This window comes from Cololabis saira, chromosome 9, assembly GCF_033807715.1.
Source record: "Cololabis saira isolate AMF1-May2022 chromosome 9, fColSai1.1, whole genome shotgun sequence".
Lineage (NCBI taxonomy): Eukaryota > Metazoa > Chordata > Actinopteri > Beloniformes > Belonidae > Cololabis > Cololabis saira.
This window is the reverse complement of record NC_084595.1, coordinates 28,728,530-28,745,786: the sequence shown is the minus strand read 5'-3', so window position 1 is coordinate 28,745,786 and position 17,257 is coordinate 28,728,530. Positions and strand designations below refer to the sequence as shown.

General features: G+C 39.5%; 2 protein-coding genes across 2 annotated transcripts; one reads left to right on the top strand and one right to left on the bottom strand.

Moving 5' to 3' along the window:
* Positions 1-755: 755 nt before the first annotated feature.
* si:ch211-166a6.5 (clustered mitochondria protein homolog) lies at positions 756-11,156 on the top strand. The gene is made up of 28 exons (XM_061729079.1): positions 756-1,055; positions 2,536-2,645; positions 2,777-2,948; positions 3,415-3,552; positions 3,650-3,804; positions 3,897-4,051; positions 4,236-4,358; positions 4,472-4,604; positions 4,706-4,798; positions 4,900-5,066; positions 5,264-5,443; positions 5,556-5,993; positions 6,085-6,158; positions 6,272-6,376; positions 6,477-6,577; positions 6,667-6,819; positions 6,925-6,987; positions 7,102-7,334; positions 7,416-7,500; positions 7,605-7,758; positions 7,855-7,994; positions 8,652-8,732; positions 8,818-8,943; positions 9,063-9,172; positions 9,284-9,377; positions 9,460-9,585; positions 9,665-9,738; positions 10,494-11,156. Exons 1-28 carry the CDS (start codon positions 1,007-1,009, stop codon positions 11,020-11,022), a joined length of 4,161 nt encoding a protein of 1,386 aa, XP_061585063.1. The 5' UTR covers positions 756-1,006; the 3' UTR covers positions 11,023-11,156.
* A 1,162-nt stretch (positions 11,157-12,318) lies between these two features.
* Positions 12,319-15,428, bottom strand: srrd (SRR1 domain containing). The gene is made up of 6 exons (XM_061729972.1): positions 15,138-15,428; positions 14,977-15,017; positions 14,682-14,875; positions 14,496-14,594; positions 12,776-12,927; positions 12,319-12,692 (listed from the first exon to the last, which is right to left on the bottom strand). Exons 1-6 carry the CDS (start codon positions 15,284-15,286, stop codon positions 12,452-12,454), a joined length of 876 nt encoding a protein of 291 aa, XP_061585956.1. The 5' UTR covers positions 15,287-15,428; the 3' UTR covers positions 12,319-12,451.
* Positions 15,429-17,257: the final 1,829 nt, after the last annotated feature.

The window sequence follows — 17,257 nt, the reverse complement described above, 5'->3', positions numbered from 1 at the left end:
TATTATTATTATTATTATTATTATTATTATTATTATTATTATTATTGATGATGATGATGATGATGATGATGATGATGATGATGATGATGATGATGATGATGATATGATGATGATGATGATGAATAACCCTGTACATTGCAACAGTGATTGCTTGGGGTCTTGACAGTTGGAGAGAGCAAGATGTATGTGGTGATAAAATAAAAAATAAATAAATAAAACCCACACATTTTGCCACAGTCCGCCAAGTCACCCGTTTAGCCTAATCAAAAAAGCATGGTTGTTGTTAGAAATGAAATATGCTCAGGTATGTGTTGAATGTGAATGTAGTGGGTGCGGGCTAACCTGGAGCAACCACCTACACTGACACACCCATTTGTGGAAGCTGAACTGTCTCATGCACAAAGAGCGATCTGCTTGACTTTTGAATGTATTTATACCTTCTTACTTTATTGGTCTAAACTAATTAATTAATAATAGTCATTACTATTTTGCGTCTGCGCAGATGGATTAAACAAATCGCCACTATTGTAACCTGAAAGGCTTTAATACAAAAGTTGTGTGGTTACTTATGAGAGGTCAAAACAATAAAAAAAAGAATACTGCATACTAATGACTCTCACGTCTACTCCAAGGCTTGGGGGAGGAGTGAAACATGCCTGAGGGAGGAAGTGTCAGAGAAGCTACAACACAGACACACCCAGTCCAACAAAGTTTGAGAGGCAGTTCCAGTCCGTGTGGAGCAATAAGAGGGTGTGGCTTTTTTTTCTTTCTTACACAGGGAGAAGAGATAAGCCAAGTTTACCTCCCAAAGAGGGACAGGAGTCACAGTCCTGGACGGGCAGCCATTTAATTTCACCCTCCTGCACATTCCCACGTCTTCTCCCCTTCTGCGGTGTCCTGCTTCAGCAGTTTAAGACAAGACTTTGCAGGGAAGCAGCTTCCAGTACAGAGGAGTAAACCCACAACAAGACAGCACAGGAAAGAAAAACCCATTTAACTTAGAGCCATGAAGGAAAAAGTGAGGAGAGGAGGAGGAAGAAATCAAGTCAAGTCTGGTGAGTAATCCCTGTAATGTCTTTCTTCTTTTCCTTCCTTTTCTTTGAGAGTCTTTATTACTTGCTGAAGAATGTGTGGAGGGAGGGTGGGATATTTGGCACTGCACTGCTGCTCTAAACATGGCTGGTGCTAAACTTTTGGAGAATCTGCTGTGCATTTCTTTTGCTTTTATGAGACCCTTTTTTACGCATTGCCATGTCAAGCCATTGTTAAAACTGACCAAAAGAGCATTGGAGCTACCTAGGCTACGTAGTTCAGGAAGGATTTCAAAAAGTAGACATAATGTAAAACACAACATGACTTGTCTTATTCTGAACAAAATAGAAACTAAGTGCATTATTACAGAAAGCATAGATGCCTCTGCTTTTGCTACACTTTCAAATGAGCCCCTTTGTTTTTCTTAACATTTGCCACTCCCCTTCTGCAAAGCAGAATTAATAAGTTAAGGTACAATGTGTGTTGGCTCAGTCCTAGTAGCATGAATTGAGGTAATGCCATATCAAAACAATAATCTTTGGTTTTAGCATTGTGACTGACAGACACATCATGTCATTTCAAAGCCTGAAGTTATACTACCGGTATATGTATATGATTTTTTTCTTGTTCTTGTTTTCTTGTTTGCTAGAGTATGCTAATACACAGTAATATATACTTACGCCTTTGAAACTAAATTAAGCTTGTCACCGATGAGAAAGAACAACTCTGCTTTCTGTAGTAATGAAGCAGTAACTCCACCACAGTGATGGCTTCAAGCTTGCAGGTAGGAGGGACATTCTCCTAGCCAATCATGAACAACAATTTGTTTGGGTGCTTTCCAGTAGCAAAGTAGTCCCAGATTGACAGCAAGAACTGAGGATCTACTGTATTATGAAATGCAATCACCACACAAGAGGACAAATTACATTTGACATTCTTGAAGCTGTTAAATAATGTGCATGCATCTCTAAAGTAAGCACACAATACCGGTAGAATCTCCACATGCCAGTGCTGGGTGTGGTTGTCCCATCACCCTGAAATGACATCAAGGCCAGTGGGCAAATTTAACAGGTTTAGTCTCACTCTGGTTTGTGGAACACGCTGAGTCCTGCTCTCCTGTGTGTTTGCGTGTGTGTATGTGTAAAATGGAAGCCACACCTCACTTCCCTTTTCTTTGCCTTTTTTTTGGGATATTTTCTGTATCCCCCCCAGGCGCTTGCAAATCCAAAAAGCTCTTTGACCCAACTCAGGGAAATCCTACGGATCAGTGGCTTTGATTGATTCACAGCAAAAACAGATGATGGGAACAAAGTATAATATGTTGAAGATAAAACAATAATCCATCACTTATTTGTTGATTCACTTACCACGCAGGACTTTTCAGGATCCTGCAGAGCTAAAAACAATCAGGGGATGTAATATGCATGAACCAAATTGTACACTCATCTCTTGCATAACTTTGTAATTAATCTCTCTTCATTTTTTAATTTTTCCCTCATACAGACTCAATCAGCCCGCCTGCTGGAGCTGATCCCACTGGTATGAAGAGAGATGACAACACATCATTCCCTGTGAAGATTCAGGGAGCAGGGATAGAGCCATTTGAACTCCAGGTACAAAGCCAACAGTAACAACTGAGAGAAAATATAACTATCTGCAGCACACTACCATTACTTGTAGATAACTCTATTATCCTCTTATGCGCAAGTTTATATGAGACTATTTCTTGCGGTGTATTTTACAGATTCATGGATTTTGGCTTGTTCAAGACGCATTAATGAACTTGCTTTCGAGAAATGAAGTGTCTCCACGATCCAGCTTGTCTTTGGGACTAGCTGGTCAAACTCTGGATCCCCTTGCTGAGCTGCAAAGCCTCAAGGGTTTTAAAGCAGGGACAATTATTCGGCTGGTGGAAGGTACCTTCTTTTTTTTTCTTCATATAACTCTTGTGTGTTCTTAGGTTTTTTTTCTTATAGTTCTGTGTGATTGCATCCTCTAGCTGTATCTTCCACTAGTATTTATTTTCATAATTATTATAAGCTGAGATTTTGAGACAATGCTTTTGAAGGTTCAAGATTTTTATCACACAACCACCTTTCACTTCCAAACATGCATGATATTTTCTCATTCCTGTTTGAACAGGTGAGTCACCTTTCACGCTTTTAAGAAAATGTGATTCACCTTTAGTCACAGAGATGCTTCCACTTACCTAACCCTTAAGTTTAGAAAGACAACACTGTAGCCCATTCCATGGAAGTAATTTATTGATTGATACCGTTCTTGGCTTGTTACATATAGAAGTCTGTGTCTTGAGGTCACCATTGTTAATTTTCACAAGACTACTGCAGGTTTATTTACGAGGGTCAATGCTTTTCTTTCCAGAGCCTTACACTTCCCGTTCAGCGAGGCTCCACTTAGCCCGTGTTGTGGATCTTCTGAGAGCCTCTGGACCTCAGGATGCGCTGAGAGAAGGACGTTCACCAAGTATCCTGGAGACACTCACACAAACACAAACACCTGGTAAAACATGCTAACTGTGCACTCAGACTAGAAGGCAACACAGCACCAGAAATATGTGTCTAAATCATTGGAAAATATCTATGTTTTTTCGATGCAGACTCTAGCTTACCAAACGGGAAGAGCATGAAGCGCTCTTTAAGCCACCAAAAGGCGGAATCAAGCAGCCAGGATGGAGCTCCCCCTGAGTACCTGCTCCCTGGCTCCGTAGAGAGACCCGTCATGGCCCTGCTGCCACACAGCTCCCAACCAGAGGTCTGTCACACCTAACAATCTGTTTCAGCTTTGGACTATTTCACCCCAACACACACACATTGACTCTTGTCCTTTTATGTTTGCCTTGTCAGGCCCCCAGTTACCTGAAGGATTTGTCTCTAAGTTGTTGGAACCCACCTCCAGGTCACAGGAAGCTGCAGGGAGACTTCATGTATATCACAGTGTTGACAATGGAGGGACGACGCTGTGACATCACATCCTGTACTAAAGGTTTCTTCATCAATAGGTGAAGAAATTCAATGATTATGGAAATTACTTTTACAGTGAAGTGTTTTAGAAGTTTAATCATCAATATACACATCTTTCTCCTTTCTATTTGTTACATCCTTTGAGAGTTGTGTATAAATGACAACAGAAATGATTTAACTCTTTCATGAAGAATCTCTCTCTTTCTACACTTCTGTCTACAGATCTACAGAAGATGCATTTGATCCCCGTCCTGCACAGTCTTCTCCAGTTTGTCATTGTTTCACTGACTTGCTGTGTCATGTTAGCCCTGCTTTTAAACAAACTTTTACAACCCTGAAAAACAGGTAACAGTATTTCCTTGTGTAAACTTAGCTTGCATACCAGTGCTGTTTACACGAACTGCAGCAAAGCAGTTAAATGCATGGGTATATTTTCCAACTTCTCTTTATTCCTTTAGGCCTCAGCAACCAGCAGTAGAGGTGATGCCCACTCCTTACCACACGGTGAGCTGGCTCGGGCCTCCCTGTGCCTCTCGTGCTCACAAAAATCTCTTCAGTCGACTGGGAGTGGATGAACAGGCAGAGACTCAGGTTATTTCCAACAGAGCTTGTTGCTGTTCATTGGCAGCAGTTTGCTGGCAATATTACTGCATGGAGCTAAATCAGCTATTGTTTGTGTGTGGTATGTATAGGCCGCAGACTGGAATGAAGAGTTACAAGCAGCCAGAGACCTTCCGCAGGGGAGCCTAGAGGAAAGGCTGCAGAAAGACAAAGCTTTGCTACAAGTAAGCGTTAATGCAATCGTGTAACTCAAAGCAGCGGCCGGGCAGCTCGAGACTTGTCCTCCCTAATTGCTTTCTCACACTTTTGACACTTCACACCTCAGGTTAACAGTGCATTTGTAAGGGCTGTCATGCAAGGGGCAGAGACTGTGGTCGATGGATTTGTTGAACCAGTGGATGGAAACCCAGAGGACCCAGCTTTCATGTGGGGTGGCCTGTTCATGAGCCAGGGGGCTGCAAGTGCTGTTTTTGGCAGTGATAGAGGTCGCAGGTAGGAATAGGTTACACTCACAAACAACCACAAAAAAAGCATGCCAAGAAACCGTAAAGGTAAAGGCATTTACTCTTAAATGTAAATAGATATAATTGTAAATACATGAAATAAAGAGTCCAATATTACATTGTATTAAAATATCATCAAACAGTATGGCTCTGTTATTAATGTCTTCTCTCACCTTCTACTTGCAGGGCAGCTCAGAGACTGGAGCTTCAAGGTGTACAGGCTTACAGTGAACTAGAGGGATTGCAGGGCCTGCACACGCTACCTACAGCCATTGTGGATTACAGAGGAGTGCGCCTGTCTGCCCAGGGCCTGGCTCCTGGCCTGGAAGGCTCAGATCAGGCCCAAGAAGCCACTCCCGCTTCGAGGTACCCCCTTTTGGCTTCTTTTAGGACAAGAGTGGTGTCACCATGCAACATTGAGCCGTGCTGGACATTTTTGTGTTTTTCCCACTGAATTATTTTCTTCTTATGTGTCCAGAGGTTTGCTTTATGGGGTGAATGCTGGACCCCAGGAGTCCCCCCAGCGCAGAAAGCTGCTGGCACTCTTGGCTCATGCAGCCAAATCTCTTTCCATCCAGAGACATGTTGTTTCGGCACCCAGTGGTCTTAAGGTGCCACTCTTCACATCGGTGGATGCTCAGGGGCTGCTGGGGGCCGATGGGAGGTTCTACTTACTGGATGTATTCAGGAGCCTCCCAGCTGATGCCAACTTTTGTCCAGAGGTAGAGACACAAAGTCAGACTGTCACTGGAGACGAAGAGAGTGACAAAAGTTCTAAAGAGGATGAAGAGGAAAAGGGTCTTGAGAAGGAAGGCTCACCGGAGAATTATCATGCCAACTATGGACTTCCAAAGAGCTTTCCTCATGGCCTCTGTAGGCTGAGGCCAGAGCTGGTGAAGGCTTTCATCCAGCATAAGTGAGTTTTGCATGATATAGAATACTTTTCATTTTAATTTCTTTACTTTTCATCAAGTTTAATTGTTTTATTTTCTGTTTTTATTTTGTAGACATTGTCAATTCACTGAGCATGTCAAGGAGATGTTGGATGAAAACGGAGGGTTTGAGGAATGTGCAACAGCAGGTAAGTCTTTTAGTGTGTTTGTGGAACTTGAAATCCAAGTCATAGTTTATATATTATATATTTATATATATATATTTATTTTTTATTCAACCAAATTGTTGTCGTTCTTTCAGGTGACTCTCGAGCCACTGATGCAGTGCGAGCTGCCTGCAGAGAAGTGGGCTCAGTAAGTGACATCATCTTTGAGATGCGCTTTAACCCAAACGTTCTCTCTCCAGGTATAAACACTAAATCCCTTTCAAATAAACGGATACCCATACACACAGTCCAGTCTGCAGTTAGAACTTATTCTTGTTTATTGTTTTTTCCCAAATTTAGGGATATCCTTTCCTCCCAGTGAAAGTGCAGCAACAAAACTTCAGGAAAGATTACTGAGGGAAGCTGCATCTTTCATCGTCACACACCAGATACCAGCCTTTGTGAGTGGCTGTGTTGTGTTGGCATACTGTCACAGGCATACCATATGTTAAAGAAATCTGCTCACCATGTGTTTGTGTGTTTTTTGTAGTTGCAGTTTTGTCTACAAAGCAATGAAGCGCCGATGGACGGAGCTTCTCTCAAACAGTTGCTACACCAGAGAGGCATCAACCTCCGGTATCTGGGACATGTCATCAAAGCCATCACCCAATCAGAACACAAGGAGCGGCTGAGACATATAATGGTTTGTTTTATTTAAAAAAAAAAACAGCCACATTTAATCATTCTTCAAAAAGAATTCCCTCTATTAACAGTGGTCTCTGTTTATATGTCTCTCTGTTTTTACCAGAGATCAGCGATAGGTCAAATTGTTACCCGCTCAGCAAGAAGAGTGTTCAACAGTTTCCTCCAGGTATTTACAATGTCCTGTAATAACGCTTCTTATTGTTACTGTGGAAAAGCAGGACGTGTGTGTCCATATACTCAAGAAAAGAATGAAGTGTAGCCCCTGGTCATGTCTTTGTAGGGCGTGGACATACCAAGCCTATCTGCAGCTGTCAGTCACTTCCTCAGTTGCTTATTTGTTCCACACTTCATGCCCACTCCTGCTGGGGAAGAGACAAAGAAGAAGTCAAGGCGACGTGGCCGTGGGGCTGGGTCTTCTGAGAGCACACCTTGGAGCTTGCTCACAGGGGCCGAGCTCTGGCATCTGGTCTGTCAGGATGCTGCTGAAACATACAACGTCTCTGATAGTCTTGGGTGAGGACTCAGTCTTTGCTTTCTGTGAATGTTAGTGATGAAATAGTGAGATGTTTAAACTGATATTTTTCTATGTGACAGCTCTGATCCAAACCACCTGGTGGACCAATATGGTCTCCAGAAACTCTCCCTGCTGAGAGAGTTCTGTTTAAAGACTGGAGTGCAGGTAACATACCTTAGATAATATTCATGTTATATTTGAGCATGCACAGATTACAAATGAAGTTTCCAAGAAAACCGTTTTAAGTTATAATTCTGTGTCCAAATTAGTTAAGACTGAGAGACTACTTTCCTGAAAACCAAAACAAAGCTCCCATTGGCCCAGATGACATCCTTAATATCTTCCCCGTTGTCAAACACATTCACATGCCAACGGTGGATGCTTCAAAAGCTTATCGAGCTGCACAGAACTTCATTCAGAAGGGTACGTCAACAAATATGACTTGATTTTTCTCTGTGTATGATTTCACAGATGTGACTTCAGTCACTATAAAAAGGTTGTGGTTTCCAACAACTTTAGGTCTGCTGGATCAGGCCCATGAGCAGCTGAAGGAAGCAGTGTACCTGTTTGGTCGAGTGTGTGATGATCTGCACCCTGAGGCCTCTTACTGCCACAGTCTGCTGGCAAAGGTGGCCTTCCTGCAGGGGAAGATGGCAGAGGTAGGGCCAACGCTCCACAACCCTTCACACATATTCACTTGCTGTGCTGTACATAGCAGTGGTTGAATCTAACAACATAACAAAAAACAGTTAATTACAGCTTATAGAACATTTTAATGTACTACTTTTAAGTACTCCAGCTGTGGTCTGACTGTGGCCCAGGAAAAAGCAATTTGGTGGTCTATATACAACGAAAGCTATTATATAAATATAGTCTATGTGCTATTTCATTCTGCACTTTGAGAGCTTCTTTTTTTTTTTTTTTTTTTATAAATTAAGTTAAACACCTTCAGTCACAGTTTCAGACAAAAGACAAAAGTCTTGTTATGGATACACTACTAAGGATTACCCTAACCAAGGTCTGTATACATATGACTGTATCACTTCAAATTAGCTACACTTTAACATATCTGTTGCTTACGTGTCAGTGAAATAATCTGTTAATAACTTAAATTATATGAATTATAATAAACCCTTTTAAAATAAGTAATTCTTCACGTAATGACTATTATTCTAGAAACTCCAAGTAAATTTGAATAATTTGAATAATTCTACTGCAGAATTCTGGATGTGGTCAGTGAGTCTATTCATTTCCGGATGCTTGATAATGCTGGATATTAATTTCATACCATAACTCTAATTTCCTCTTTTGTCAAGGCCCGCAGTGTCCAGCTGAAAGCAGTGGTCATCAGTGAGAGGGTGCTTGGCTTTGACCATCCGAACACTATTCAGCAATATGTGAGTGTAGCTGCACTTTAATATAGCAAATACTTGGTCCATTTGTCACAGTTTGATTGATATAATCATTGTGTTATGTATACAGGCCCTCTTGGGTGTGTATGTATATGCTGGAGGGGAGACAGTCCTGGCACAAAAGTGTGTCCTCAGAGCTCGTCTGCTAATGCTAACTGTCCATGGAGAAGACCACCCATACATCGCAACACTGGATGTAAGTTTTAAGACTGTATGCTCTGAATAAAATGTTTTGCTGGATGACAAAATGAGAAATAAATGCACAATGTCTGCTTTTTAAAAAATATCCTCCCTCTTATCACCATTTCCTTGCAGTGCTGTCTTGGTCTGCTGCTGGCAGAAGATCAGACAGGACCGTTCCTCAAGAACGCCCTAAGACTCAACACTTCTTTCTTCAGCCCTACAGATCTGCACACTGCTCTTAAGTAAGATGTAATTCATATCTGCCATTTATACTGTTGTTAGTTCTGGTACATTTTGTTTTACCTTTTACAAATCATCACTATTTAACTCTCTGTCTTTATTTGTCTGTGCAGTCAGCACTTGTTGGCCCAGTGGATGTGCAGTAAGGGGGACTACAGAAGTGCTATGTCACATGAGAAAGAAGCCCTCACTGCCTTTACCTCACTGGTTAGTAACTGAGAGAGACTGAGAGGCAACCCTGTGGACTGGTTGTAACTGAATTTCACCGTATGGCATTTTTCTCTTATAGTTTGGTGAGGATCACCCACAGACTAACTGCAGCAAAGAGTTCCTGTGCACCATAACCAAGCAGGCAGTGAAGGTGGAACGCACTCTCAGACAGGCAGGAGTTGACACCACAGACCAAACTGTAGAGGTACTTGCTGCACCTCACATGCAACGTACGCACCAGAAAAGAGAAATAGGTTTGACTTGGCTGGTTTCTCTCTTCGCAGTGTCTGAGTCCAACATCTGACACAATTCTGGAGCAGATGGTTCTGGTAACAGGCATCAGAAGTATTACAAAAAGGTACCTATTCACTGCAACATGCGAGTCTGGTTGTAAAAAGGATTGGGAACTCTACAGAGCAGAGAAGAAAATAATGAATGCTTTAAAACCTGATATTTAGCTGAAATATTACGGAGAAACACATCAAATATTGAAACAGACTTTGCTGAGATTTGTGAAAAATGTTTGCCCGGACTGAATTTGTTTCTACACCAAAACCTTCAACAAAAGTTGAAGCACAGAAGAAAACAACCCACCATGAATTATGGTTTTGAAGTTTTGAAACAATGCGTTCTGATAACTTTCTTTTCAGAGTTACTTTGGCTTTGCTTTGCTCAGCTCTGAAAAACCACATTCTGTAAACACTAGCGGAGAATTCCAGGTCTTACAAATAGCATCCCTGCAGGGCATATCTGTCTTCCACTGATAATATTTTTGTGTATTATAAAGAAAAAAATCTCACAATGCTGTTGAGTAACTGAAATCTTATGTCAAGCCAGAATTAGGTATTTCAGCAAGAGAACAGCTGGTCCTTAGACAAAGGATGAGGAGATCCAAAATGTAGCATTATATGATTGATTTAAGTTGAACTGAAGTTACATTATGGATTTATTTACATATACAGTGACACAGCCTTTTTATTGTAATGTATGTTATGCAGAATTGAAGAATAACTTAAGAAAATAACATGTGCTCTATCCAATGTACATAGATAAAAATGTATAAATCAATATTCTAACTTGTGTAAATACCAACCTGACTTTGTCTCTTCTCAGTGACAGCTTCCAGGAGTACAAACAAAGACACATCGAACGAAAGGCTGCCGTAGCAAAGGAGCTGGGGCTCAAACTAATTACTGGGGCTGTTACCTCAGATTTTGAAAGTGTAGAAGAGAAAAGCTCGCACAAAGAAACAGGATGCGAGATGGAAGTTGAGAATGGAGGAAACAAAGTAGAGGTGGACAACAGTGAGAGTCAGCAGGAGCAGTCAGGAGAAGCCACGTCGGATGAAAGTGCAGCAATTTCAGCTAACAGTCATGTGTTGAAGCCAACTGAACAAGGCAAGCACAAGGAAAAAAGTCATGTAGACAGTGACGGAGCAGCTTTAGATGCTGAAGTCAAGACAGTGAATGAAAATGAGATCAAGGCAGGCTCGGGGGAGAAAAATAGCGAAATGAATGGAACTGCGGACATCATTGCCAGCCCATCGGTCCTTACAAGTAAGTTGACCTGGGCAGGTGTTGTTGGTTCAAAAGTGACCAATGAAACAGGAAGCAAAGCAGTAAATGGCACTTCTGACGAGTGAGACAGAGCACAGGAATGGTAGGAGGCAAGTTTTCCAAAGTCCTTTTTAAAGTGTCACTCTCCCAGGTTGCTTGAGATGCTGTGAGGGATGTACTGTTGTTGAGCCTAATAAACTTTTTGCTCTGATGTACTAAACACTTGCACTTGCTTCTTTTTTAGAGCGATGTTGTTTCTCGCTCTTGTGGTTTTTAATATTTTATAGGACAAAGAAAATATGCACATAAACGTGTTAAAAGTCATGATTCAATAAGTCACTCAATAAAACTGACATTTTAATGAAGAGAAGTTGAGGAACCTGTTATTAAAATGTACTTTGTATGAGTCCATCAGCTGTCATATGACAAAGCATTTTTCTTTTTTTAAATTTAGATGCCAGGTTGAACCAAACTATGCGTAAATGTTAACATTATTACCAGAGGAAAACATTGGCAGCTGTATATCCCTGCTACTTTTGCCAACATGCTCAGTTTATATTAGTTCAAATGTAGTTTTATTAATTACTTGATTTACCAAATCTCTGTTTCCATTACGCCACCTTTTGTTATGCTTTGATAAAGTTAATACTGAATCTTCAAATCAAATCAAATCAAATCCAACTTTATTTGTAAAGCAACTTTCATACAAAAAATGTAACACAAAGTGCTTTTCATAAAACATAAACATAAAATGTATTAATGGCTCACCATGAGGAAACACTGGAGATAAAAGCTACAAGAAAGCAGGATAAAATACACTAAAGGAGTTTAAAAAAGTATACATAACATGAAATCCTAAAAGTATGTCTAGAAAGCAAGACATTAAAAACTAAAGGAATAAGACAGTAAAATGTATAAAATAGACTATAAATAACGACTAAAATATTTAGATAAAACATTAAGATAAAACAATGAAAATAAATTATGATAAAAATAAAACAGAGCAGTAAGATCCAATAAAAATAAGGGTGAGCATAAAACATTTAAAAGAGTTAAATGAGTTAGTTAAAAGCCTGATTAAACATAAGTACATCAGAATCTTAAAACCTTTATATTTATAATTAATCCATCTCATCTGTAATTCAGATGAGCTGCAGCATCATAAGTTTCATGGCCCTGCAGGTTGTGCTAAAATGACAAAATAAACCGACTGTATTCTAAATATAAATAACAGTTAAACGAATAAAAATGTGATAAAAAAAACTGAATAGCAGTTGAAACCCCAAACATACTGAATAAACCCACTTTATGAGAATATTATTTTGCTACCAGTCTTGAATCGATTATTAAACCTGATTGACATTACCTCTTCCTTCACCATGAAGCCTTGGGATAAACTTATTGTTGAAAATAAAATTTAAAAAAATCACTCAGTCATACAAAAATTCAGTTTATTTAAAGTGTTGACATCAATGTCCACAATAAAAACATGCCCACTATTGTTCATCTCCAATCTCAGATCTGAGTTTCCCTCTGTATAATCTCCAAGTCATGGCAATGTTGGTACTGTGGTTCAGGTGAATCAGTCCAGTTAGACTGTGGGATTTCTTTTAGATTGTTGGCAGGAAAGCTTATAATCGCCGTATCACTGAAGACGTCTATCAGATGGGAAGGACACGGCAGCTTTCTCTCCTCGCACAGATCCACAGCCTCACTGATGTAGCTGTATTGCTGCTTGAATTCCCTCTCTATAGACCTGTTGGTACAACAGACAGAGAACTTCACTTCATCTTTTCTCTGCTTGCTCAATCATCTCTATCACGCACGTCATGTACAAACCTCTCCCTCATGCTGGTGAAGCTGTTTCCGATGATCACTACCAGAGACAACGACTGGGCGCTCCAGTTCTTCCACAAGAGGTTGTTGTACAGTGCTTTCCCGCAGTGCATCAAGTAAAAGAGTGTGGGCTTAGTCGCCAGACGCTTCCCCTCCTGTACCGTAAAAAGAGAGAGCTTGTCGTATTTTATTTTTTTGATATCATAAAATTTTAACCAACCAATAAGAAGTGACAATCAACACACAGCAAATTGAAATGACTTGAGAATGAATTAATTTTATTTTTGTCTTTCTGTGGTTTCCTCAAAGTATTATATGATATCTTTTAAATAGTTTGGCATGCAAATTACTTTTTCCCTCCAATAAAATTACCGACACCATGAATAAAGTACCCATAAAGTATTGTATTACAAAATGATTACTGCACCGCATAAATTAAATGTGATTTAAAATCATTAAAATGATCAGTTTTTGCTTAAGATTCACGTATCATAACTTTGACTCAATGGGCCCATTTGGAAATGACTAATTGCCAGTGTGTGCTGCGGCCCCATTCGACTTGCAGGTCTCAGTGCAGCTACACTGCCTGAACCATCTGCAGTTACACACCAGTCCCTCAATTCATCCTGTTGGGGATGCTCTGGACGTATAGGATGTTGGTTCTATTGCTTCAGGCCATTTAGACCCTATAAAAACAGAACAAAGGTTTGGTCCAAGTAACTCAGGTTCATTCTCAACTCTGTAATGGCTGCTTTTTGGCACTGATTCTGTATACTGTACATGTATACTTTTTATGGACAGTATTAGTCTGTGCAGCCAAGGAACAGAAGGGGTCTGGTTTGGCATCATGATTCCATCTATTCTTTCAGCAGATAATGTAGTCATGTTGGTGTCAATGAACTGTGATATTTATCTCTCACTGGAGCAGTTTGCAGCTGAACTTGAAGTGGCAGAATCAATTCCTCCAAACCTGAGGCCATGGTTCTCAGTGTGGGAGAATGCCCTTTTCGAGTTGGGAGTGTAGTACCTTCAGGTCTAGTTAATGAGTGAGGGAAGAATGGACCAGAAAATCAACAGACAGACGTGTGGCATCTGTAAAGCAGTGTCTTTACTGGTCTGTTGAGGAGAAAAGAGAACTCAAAAGGCAAGACTCTTTCATTAGTGGTCCATCCATGTTCCTACCCTCACTTACGGTCACAAACTGTGGGCAGTGACAAAGAGAACAAGATCACAGATAGAAGTGGTTGAAATGTGTTCCCTCTATAGGGTGGTTGAAATCTCCCATAGAGTTCAGGTGAGAAGCTTATCGTCCAGGTGGAATTGGAGTAGTCGCTGATCTGCCTCATCAAAGGGAGCCAATGCAATTACAGGATTAAGGACACTTTGGGAGATATGTCCAACCAAAGGGAGGTCCTGTGGCAGACGCAAGGCATGCTGAAGAGATTATATCTCTCAGCTGGTCTGGAAATACAATGATGTGCTCCCAGAAGAGTTAGAGGAGGTTGGAAAAAAATGGGAAAGAGAGGTCTTGCCCTCTCTGCTTAAGCTGCTATCACCGTGACTAAACTGGGATAGGCAAAAGTTAATGGAATCAGTTAAATAGCCGTATTAATGTATGGTTCAATAGTTAATATGGTTGCTACTTTACACAGTTGGAAAAAAGGTACTTCCACAATCAGGATAGCACAGGGGATAATGGTGCATTTACTAACCAACAACAGACCTCATTTTCTGTGAGTACAGTCAGTCCCAGTTCTCTCAAAATATCCCTCTCTGCAGAGGAGAAAATAGGATCATACACAGAGCAGTCCTGCAGTGGGATCTACGGGGAAAGGGATGGATATGTCATTTGTAGCAAGCAAAATTTCACCAGTGTTTTTCATATCCTACATCATGTCTCCTCTCTGACCTGTCCAGCATCCAGTAGCATCAGCAACATGGCAAGCTGGTAGCGGGATGAGACACATGAAGAAAAGGAGCCAAGGCCATAGCACACACACTGCAGCTGCTGATGAACTGAGCCTTCACTGTCTTTCTCCAGATGATCCTCAGAGTTTTCTGAAAGTTTTGCTAGGGATCTTGATGCTGTCACCAGCAGCTGCTCTGAGGACAAGAATGTCTAAAGCGTTACCAAGATGCCACAAGGATCAGTCATAAACAAAGCCAAATACTTGGTGGTAGCCCCAAATGTCTAATATACTAACCTTTCCACTTCTGCCAAAACTCCTTGCATCTTAGCTCAGACCTGTGGATTAGGAATACAAGGGACTTTGGTGCATTAGTATACAACCCTGTGGGGAAAAGTGTGTTTCCACAAAATTCTGCAAGATATTCCACTGTTTTCCTGCTCAGCTTGAGTTCTTACGTTGTATCTCTGATTCGCTTGAGAAGTTTTCCAACATCCAGATCCTCCTGAAAGCCTATAGAGGCTGAAGATACTTGAACAGATTTCAATTTCCTCGATGCACCTTTTCGCCGCCGAGCTACCTGCCACTCCTCACCGGTGTCCGACATGTATGTATATTTGGGCCTCAACACTGACGTGTAAACGTAGCTGGGGACATCATCAAACTATTTATTTATGTATCAGTAATTTATCAGTGAAGTTGACAGTCGTCGGCAGCACATGACTGCAACACACCATTCATCTTCCGGTGTAACAGTGTTGCGTTCATGAACATTGGCTTCTGGGGGGATTTGTACCGTAATGCCTTTTTTTTACTGCGGAAAAATAAATGGCTGTAACATTCTGTGGAATCAACGGAGACTTGTGATTAACGTTAAAAAAAATAAAATGTAAAATATATATTAAATATATATAAACTTTCAATCTGTGTATAATATTGTGTAGGCCTATAATACTTCAACGGAGACTTGTGATTACTGTACCGATTACCGATTTCCGAGGTAAATGGAACGCGGCACGTTAAAAAAATAATGTAAAAATATTATTTATTTTTTTCTTTACATTATTTTTTCACTCAATTTGCAAGACATTTTTGCTATCAAAAATAGGCTATTCAACCGACTTAACTCTTGGCACAATCTGTTTTGTGTTTATTTGTAAAGCCCGGTAAAAACCTTTTTGGGGTTGTAAAGCATAGACATATATACATAGACGCCGCATTGACTGACGCTTCCTATTGGGGCCGACGTCGGGAGTGGCCGCCATCTTGGATCGGTGGCGCTTTGACTCCAGTAGGTTTACTTCTATTGAGGAAGGAGGTGTATGCATAAGTAAAATAACTATAACTCACTTCATTTTCAACCGATTTTCACGCAGTTTGCTTTGTTACAAACGGCAGACATGTAGCTATGATACAGGATGCTTGATGTACGTTAAGAATGCAGGCTTTCATGCTAAAATACGTTCTGCAGGTAGTCACACTACTGGTTATATGCTATTCAGGTATACACACACATATATGTATATATATATATATATATATATATACATATATATATATACATTGTGTTGTGTATACATATATATATGTTTTGTATTGTGTATATGTATATATATATATATATATATATATATATATATATATATATATATATATATATATATATATATATATATATATATATATATATACACAATACAAAATACAGTATGGCATATTAATGAATGTATTAATATATTTTAATAACAGACAAACTTAAAAACAAAAAACATAACGGATGACAGCATACAACTGTCATAATGGAGAAGAAAAAGGAACATTTGGTGTTATAAATGAAAATTATATAATAAGGCAATCGCTATGATATATAATTTTATAATATAATAAAGTCAAAAATATATGAAATGAAGCAACATACAATAAGATAATACAATATGCTATATTACTGGGTATGCTAATATGATATAACAACATGTAATATAATATGGTATAATAGATTAATATAATATCATCAATTCTGTTATACTATAACATGTAATAAGGGATAACAAAAATAAGGTACACTATGATAATAATGACAATAATAATAAAAATAATAATAAAAAGAGAGTTGAGTTGAGTTTATTTCATTTACACTATTTACATTTTTACCAACTGATCTTCACACTTCACAACAGTTGTTTGTCTCTCTGTCTGTTTCTCTCACAGAGCCACTGTATTTTCAGTGTTTTTTTAAATGAGGAACTCATAAAAACATGACTCTACTTGCTCACATCACACACACATACAGAGACAATCATGGCGGTACAGATGAGAGGATAGTAGTTAAAATCAGATCCCGATCATACAGTACAGCTGTATCTCATGGTCCAGAATGTATGATATTATATTAATCTATTATACCATATTATATTACATGTTATTATATCATATTAGCGTACCCAGTAATAAAGCATATTGTATTATTGTATTGTATGTTGCTTCATTTCATATATTTTTGAATGTATTATATTATAAAATTATATATCATAGCGATTGCATTATTATATAATTTAATTTATAACACTAATATACAATT